Source organism: Penaeus vannamei, chromosome 39 (assembly GCF_042767895.1).
Source record: "Penaeus vannamei isolate JL-2024 chromosome 39, ASM4276789v1, whole genome shotgun sequence".
In the NCBI taxonomy this organism is placed as follows: domain Eukaryota; kingdom Metazoa; phylum Arthropoda; class Malacostraca; order Decapoda; family Penaeidae; genus Penaeus; species Penaeus vannamei.
Genome location: NC_091587.1, coordinates 14234679 through 14242178, shown reverse-complemented (window position 1 = coordinate 14242178; position 7500 = coordinate 14234679). Strand labels below are relative to the sequence as shown.

The window sequence follows — 7500 nt, the reverse complement described above, 5'->3', positions numbered from 1 at the left end:
TGGCTCCGGCAACGGAATCTCGGCACTACCCACATCCAAGTTAACTATTGGTGGGTCTGAGATGATCTGGCCACTTGCTAAGCGAACTGCTGTCACCTGTGAAGAGAGCTTGGAGTTCATCTTTCTCAGGGCTTGGTATGTAGGACGAAGGTCATTTACTAAGAAATAGCCTTCTACCTCCTCTGCAGGACGAAGGTCATTTACTAAGAAATAGCCTTCTACCTCCTCTGCAGGACTCCTAATAAACTGTTCTTTGTCCCTTCTTTACAGTGACCGAGTACTGCGCACCTGAGAACAGTGCAAATCCCGATCCCCTGTCAGACGAGCAGCACGACAAGCATCTGTGGCATCCAGTGTCTCCTGCAAGATGAAATATAGTCTTACTCTCGGGCATTCACCAATTGTTACTTGAGCTGCATCAAGTGTTTCATGCTTGGTGTCCCACAGAAGTACAGGGTCTGTCTGATTGTCGAGCGCTGTGAAACGTCCAGAGATTACCTTAGCAAACCCCCGGGTACACTCGCCCTCCCTCAGCATGTCCAAGTGAAACACCCTGGGTTGATCATTGGACCGCTGGGGAGTTTTTAAATGGACCCGGAGGGTAGCTACAACCAATCTATGGTTTGCACCACAGAACTCAGCCCTCCTATACACCCTGCAATTCTGGAGGATCCTCCAACGAGTGCTAACGAGTATGTGGTCGATATCCTTGGTAGCATTAGCCGCATCACTGTACCATGTCCAACGATTTGGGTTTGGGCGCTGGTACCAGGAGCCAGAAATTCTCAATTTCTGGGACCTTGCAAAGTCCTGGAAAAGGAGGCTGCCGGCATCAGCTCCCGAACCATGGGGACTGACAGACATCTCATAGCCAAAAAACGCATTGAAGTCACCCAGGACAATACGAATATCCCGCCGGGGACACCTGTCTGACACAGATGCTAGTTTGGCGTAGAACATCTCTTTCCCGTCAAGTTTACAAACATTGGTAGGAGCATACACAGCAATGAGACATGAAGCCAAATGCTAGCTTCAGTCTCAGTACCATTATACGCTCATCGACTGGATTAACCTCTACTACCAAGGGCTTGAGTCTGCTGGAGATGGCCATGGCTACTCCCTGGAGATGGTGACCGTTGCTGCGGCCTGACCAGTATTAAATGTAGCCACCAATACTGATCGTGCCGCTGCTAGGTCTTCTCACCTCCGAGAGAGCAGCCACCTCCACTCAGCCTCCCCAATTCCCTCGACAGCAGAGGCAGCTGATCAACCTGACACAAAGAATGGATGTTCCAAGCCCCCATCCTGCCTTCCCGCCTAAGGTTTGACTTTGGGCAGTCGCTCCTGGTGGATGCTATCTCTGCCACTCCCGCCAACACTGCTCCATAGAAAAGGGAGTGGCAGGCTGCGGGATCCATCATAGACCTGGGGTTCCCTAAAGCTTTCTCCCGGAAGCTTCATTCTCTGCCACTCCTGCCGACACTGCTCCATAGAAAAGGGAGTGGCAGGCTGCGGGATCCATCATAGACCTGGGGGTTCCCTAAAGCTTTCTCCCAGAAGCTTCATTCTGGGCCGGCGACTGCCAGAACATTGTGGGTCCAGCGGGACCCACAGCCTGCCTATCTTGCTGGGTGGGAGGAGCCTTCCAGGAGTTCATGCAAGCGTGGCAGAGGATGAGAAATTGCATTAGACTCCAGGGGGATTTCATTGAAGGAGAAAATTCTTAGTGTGAAGTTTGGGTTTGAAATCTGTGATATCAGTCCTGGAACTTTTCTGACACATCTCATATATTAATATAAATATATGTATGTGTGTGCGTGTAAATCATTGTAAAACTTTTTGAATTGATGCACATTTTTGGCACACACCATGGTATTTAGGAAATTGTTCCATGTTTCAATAAATATCTTCGGGAAACTGAACTTTTTGACCTTTTATTAACTTTTCTTACATTAATTTTTTTACTGTCTTCTCTTCTTTCTTGTGTTCAAATGTATAGTCATCTTTTCCTAACTTCACTCTTCCTGTATGTACTTGACCAGCATAATCATTAAAGCCATCTTATGAAGGCTGCAACCATATTCTTTACCAGACTTTTGTCTACACATATGAATACATTCTCCAAGTTGGCAATCAGTGCTAACATTTTATGGACCTTTTCATTGAACTGACCATTTGGGCGTAAGTTCTTGTTTACGATTATTCCAAGGTATTTTTTCCTATCTATTGTGTTTATTACTGCATTTCCTAACTTGTATTGGTATAGAGGTCTATTTTCCCTTTATCCAAACCTGACTACATGGTATTTATTGGTGTTGAATTCCATTTTCCAAGTACAACTACAAGTAAATAAGTTCTCAGTATCACTTTGGACGCATTGCCTTTTTTTTATTTTCAAGTCATATGGAACCATATTCAGATAAGTAACTGTGTGTATGTAAAGGTATGTAAAGCTCTCTTTAACTTTAGTCCTCGCCACAAGCACATAGTGACTGAACAGGTTCTCCTAACAGGCCCCTAAAATCTTGGATCTTGGACTTCATCCAGGAGACCTCTAGATCCAAGGGCTTCATCTCATTGCTGAATGCACCAAGAGTCACCACCAGTGATTTCAGAGACTCAGATAGCCTAACAATATCGTCAGCAGAGTCAAGGGTGGTTATCTTTGATATTGTCCTATATTGCTCAAGTAACAATAGTTCTGGCCATTAACCAGTCCATGCAAATGTTAGTGATGGTACAAATACACAGCCTTGATTCACTTCTTAATTAACATGAAAGATATGTTTCTGTTGAAGTTATGTTCCAAACTGGTTAAAAGCACCTATTGTATTTTGAATATATTCATTCTCATTCATACCTTTTCCACATTTGTCAACATGAATACAGTTTGCAGTACTTTCAATACCAGCATATAAGCTTCCTATAAGTCAAATAATGCATGCCTGGATTCCCGTAAGTCTCAGGATCTCCCTTTGTGATTTGTGATGTACTGAATCAAACACCTTAGAATCAATGTAGGCTGCAAGCAGCCCATGACCAAACTCATGACAGTCTCTGGTGCCCTAATAGGTGGTCATAAATGTCTCAAAAGAATATAAGAGAACCTTGCCTGAGCAGTGTGATACCACAGTAGTTACTGTAGTCCCATTGATCCCATTCCCCACGGACCTTTAGCAGGGTTAAGGAAATGGACCAGGCTTCTAGGTGGCTGCTGGGACAGTATGCAAGCCCCAAGCTTAAGGTTTATCACCATTCACTAGCACCCTTCAGCTTAGAGATCTTAACCTTAGTCAGGGTAGGAGTTCTTTAATGATGGGTGGATCTGGCACAGGAATTGCAACACCACTTGCAAGCCAACTAACTGCTGGAGGATTAACCATATACAGCTGCTCATTCAATGTTGTGTCTCCAAAATATTTCACACAGGAAAATTTTGGTTTGCTCCAAGTCAGACCTTCATAACAGAATAAAAGAAATATACTGAATAATAATAATCCAAACCTGGATATTTCATCAACATGAAGCTTATCAAGTATATATATATATTATCTAATTCTAAACAAAGATGTGTAATAAAAATATTCATCTCGAGTCACCCAAAGCCTTTATTGTGAATTTAACATGATTCATTTAATTAGAGTGCTACCAGTGTACCAATGAGAAAGTCTATTATATCATACATAGAAATGAAAAATATAATCCACAGGCATGTAATCAAATTCTCTGGAAGAAAAGAGCAACTGTCATGAATACATTCTATCTTATAAAAAGTGAATCATGCATATCTTTTAGGTATTTGCAAATAAAATTAATATAATATAATTCAACGACAACAAAAAAAACCCTGCTCATCAACTGCTCTTAAGCTTTACTCCTATAAAATTAATAATTACCAAATTACAAAAAATGTTTTTGTAGATAGAAGCTATCTGATATCATGATGCTAATCTCATTGTAAAAGCTAAGTAATTCTGAATTTTAAACATATAAAGCATCTATCCATTCTCCACTGTCTGGAGATTTTTTTTTACATGCTTATTTCTCAAAAACTGCTTTCTATATTAAACAGGGCATGCATTTCTATGTGAAGAGAAAGGGGTCATATACAAAAGAATGAACTAATATGAAATACATTGATCTCTAAACCTTTGAGAGGGGTATACTTTTAATTGGATATTATATTTGATATTACTATAATCTGATATTACATATTACCTATGCATTTCTCTATACAAGTTTAAATCATGACAAAGCCTAAGAAAAAGAATACATACAGAGTAGCACCTCTCTCTAACTTTTAAGGAAACTTGTTTAATTCCTTATTTCCAATTGCAAGAAGAAACACAGCATAAATAATACACAATACATCAAAATAAAACAAAGTTTGAGCTTAATAACAATAATTCTGTGGCAGAGTAACAAAGAAGGTGCAGTTATTCCTAATACATGTAGAAATGGAATTGTTTTGTGAGAATCCATACAGATTCAAAGCCATTTTTTATAAGTCTTGAGCACGGAAGAAATAGACTGAAGTGCTTTGGGAACTGAGCTTTGCATAACAGTTAAACTGGCAGCTTCTTTGTAGAAACCCGCAGTCTCTAGCTGCTCGACTGCTTTTCTCAGTTGTGTCTTGTCCCCAGTCTCACTCTGCAAGATAAAGCAATACATGGTGGTAAAATTAACTTTTGCACCTTTTTTCATAAGAAGTAAAAGAATGAGAGCAAGGGAGAGACAGATTATGAAAATAGATACAGAAATATGGTTATTTACACAAATCAGTAATAGCAAAAAAAAAAAAAAAAAAAAAAAAAAAAAAAAAAATGAGCCAGCAATAAAGAACATAAAAGCAACAATCCTCATAACATACCAGGTAAGTCACTAGGGGACCATACAAAGGTGTAAGAACCACTTGAGCAACCAAGCCTCGTGGAATCAACCTTGCTAACAAATCATTGTCATAGTCACGGCTCTCTGTCACCTGGAAAGTTAATAAACATAATCAGTAAGAGCATAACATGCACAAAGCAAAACATTAGTCAAGTGACTGGAAGATTTAAAGAAGACACTGGTAAATCAACATTGACTCACATCCAAATCTTTCTCCAAAAGAGAGCTTAAATTCCTCATCATGTAGCCATTGATTTGAGGGTCATCACTCAAGAGAGCCACTTTAGAACTGTATTTCAATGCCACAGCACCAAAGTCCTCTTCTGCTGTACATAACTGTTGCACCAACTCAACCAGGCAGTTCTTTGGTAGCTGAAAAGTAAAACCAAGACAATGGAATATTTAATGTACTTTTTTCTATTTAAACTGCACTGCTAGATCTATGACTAAGTTTATAAATATAATAAGCACAGAATTAAATTTCTCTCTGTCATATAATAATCACAACTAATATGCAAGTGAATGTGCCCGGTAGATTATCAACCAAACTTACCTGGTTTTGCGAGATAACTTTTTGTGTTGCTTCCCAAATGATCTCTAAACCACTTGGTGTGTTGTTATTCTTGGTTGCTTCAATTATTTTCCTAAACACTGATAGCCATGGATTGGTTAAGCTGTCCTGGTACTTCTGAAAAGCAGCATGCAAGACTATTACAAAATATTTAAGAGCAAACTCTCCTATGGTCACACTTTTTTCTTAAGCATTCCTATAAAATTTGTTTCATATGTATAGAAATTTTAAAGGTTTAAGAGTTGCCAATGAGTGGCAAAATGAAAGGGCAGTCAAAGCGCTATAGCCTATATCAAAGTACATGTTCCAAAACTCCTCATCATCTATGTAGGGCTTAAGTCAGGCCTATATAAAATCTTTTTCAAATATTACAAAAAAAAATCTTGTAAAGTTAATCTCCTTTGGTTGATAGTATTGCAATGCTATCAAATGTGCTATTTCTTTTGTTGACTGTATCTAATAGTCTAATAATTGCTCTTTCTCATCTGAATTTCTAGTCTTTATTGCTTAGCATTAGTTCCTTTCAAATGACTGCCCATTCGCACTTTAAGATCTTGTTTTGTTCCCTTCTTTTGTTGCAAGGGACTCCCCTAAGGCTAGGTATTATTTATTCCACCACAAGAAAGTTCTTTTACTCCTTAAACTAAACTGACATGAATTCTATGCATATACTTTAAGAGGAGAAAGAGAGTCTTACATCATCCCCAAATGGAGGCCACAACTTGAGCAAATCAATTAAAGCCTGAGCTTGCTGCAAAGTCTTGGTGTGTGCAATGAGCTTGGCTAGGAGAGCTGCCCTTCCTTCACTGCATGACACCTGATCAAGGGGGATGTCTAGCTCCTCCTCATCCAGCCAGCCACAAGCCACAACACTTCCAGTTCGGAGTACACAAACCACCTGCAGGTCCTCTTCGCTGAGTGACAGATGCTGCAAAAACAAATTAAAATACAAACAAAAGAAACTCAACTGACCTTTGATTTATAATCTATTATGCAATAGATACTTGTATCAAACCATAAAATGCATTATTTACATATCTATACATTTATTTTTTAAAATGAATGTTTGGTTGTTTTAATTTTGAAGGTGTTACACCACCATAGAGCAAATGAAATCTCTAAAAAAGGGGACATTTTACAGGGTCTTAATTACATACAAGTAAAACTACTGCATTTAGAAAAAAACAGAACAATGAACTTGCACAGAATTTATAAGAAACACAATAACAAGTGTTTTCTTTTCATCAGTACACATCTTACTGTCCTATATTTATGTTAATAAATAAGTTCCTACCTTTTCAGCAAGAGAGAGAGCCTCTACCCTGATCGTGAGAGGAACCGCTGCATCTTCTCCTAATGCTCGCAAGTCTTGCAACACTTCCTCCTCAGATAAAAGCTCTCCTCCTTCACTAAGGTAAGTGGCTATTTGTGACAAGATGTGATCAAGGACTTTCATCATGTCATACTCACACAGCTCCTTATGGTCTATTGCCACCTGGTAAAGTTTCATTAGTACATAAGAAACAGGTTCAGTTAACATAGAGTATTGCTATTTATTTCAGTTACTCTGTCTTAGTATTTTGAGAATGGTAATATGAAAATATATAACAGTGCAGTAAAACAATATGAATCACATAGGCTATATCTAACTCATATCTTATTATTTTTCCATAAAAATTCTTCAGTGAGTGACCATTATAGGATATCAAATGTTGCATTTATACATATCAAGTCAAATTCTAACATTGTAGACCTAAGGCATTAATACAAAAAAACAAAAACAAAAACAAAATATCAGTAGGCAAAACAAATACCTTAGAAAACTGAAGCCAAACTTTCCAAATCAAACTACATTTCCAGCTAAATATTTTAGTTCTGAATATGAAGTTTAGTTTCATTTATGAAGTGTTGCCTTACCTTTAAGAGTCTGTTCCAACTAAGGCAATATCATCTAAACTGCACTGTTCACCTTTTACATTTTAACTTAGAATACTCCCTCAAACATCTGAGTAAAATCCTTCTTACCTCAACATCTTGGT

The 7500-nt window shown here is 38.5% G+C and overlaps 1 protein-coding gene across 1 annotated transcript in view; it reads right to left on the bottom strand.

Annotated features, from left to right (window-relative positions):
* Positions 1-3590: 3590 nt before the first annotated feature.
* The window catches only part of LOC138860046 (NBAS subunit of NRZ tethering complex-like), a 6175-nt gene continuing 2265 nt past the window's right edge, over positions 3591-7500 (bottom strand). Inside the window, exons 2-8 of the mRNA XM_070116846.1 lie at positions 7487-7494; positions 6756-6956; positions 6159-6389; positions 5444-5578; positions 5092-5262; positions 4871-4981; positions 3591-4650 (exon numbers count right to left, since the gene is read on the bottom strand). Of these exons, the coding sequence (XP_069972947.1) occupies positions 4489-4650; positions 4871-4981; positions 5092-5262; positions 5444-5578; positions 6159-6389; positions 6756-6956; positions 7487-7494 (1019 nt within the window). The 3' untranslated portion in view covers positions 3591-4488. The remainder of the gene's footprint in view (positions 4651-4870; positions 4982-5091; positions 5263-5443; positions 5579-6158; positions 6390-6755; positions 6957-7486; positions 7495-7500) is intronic.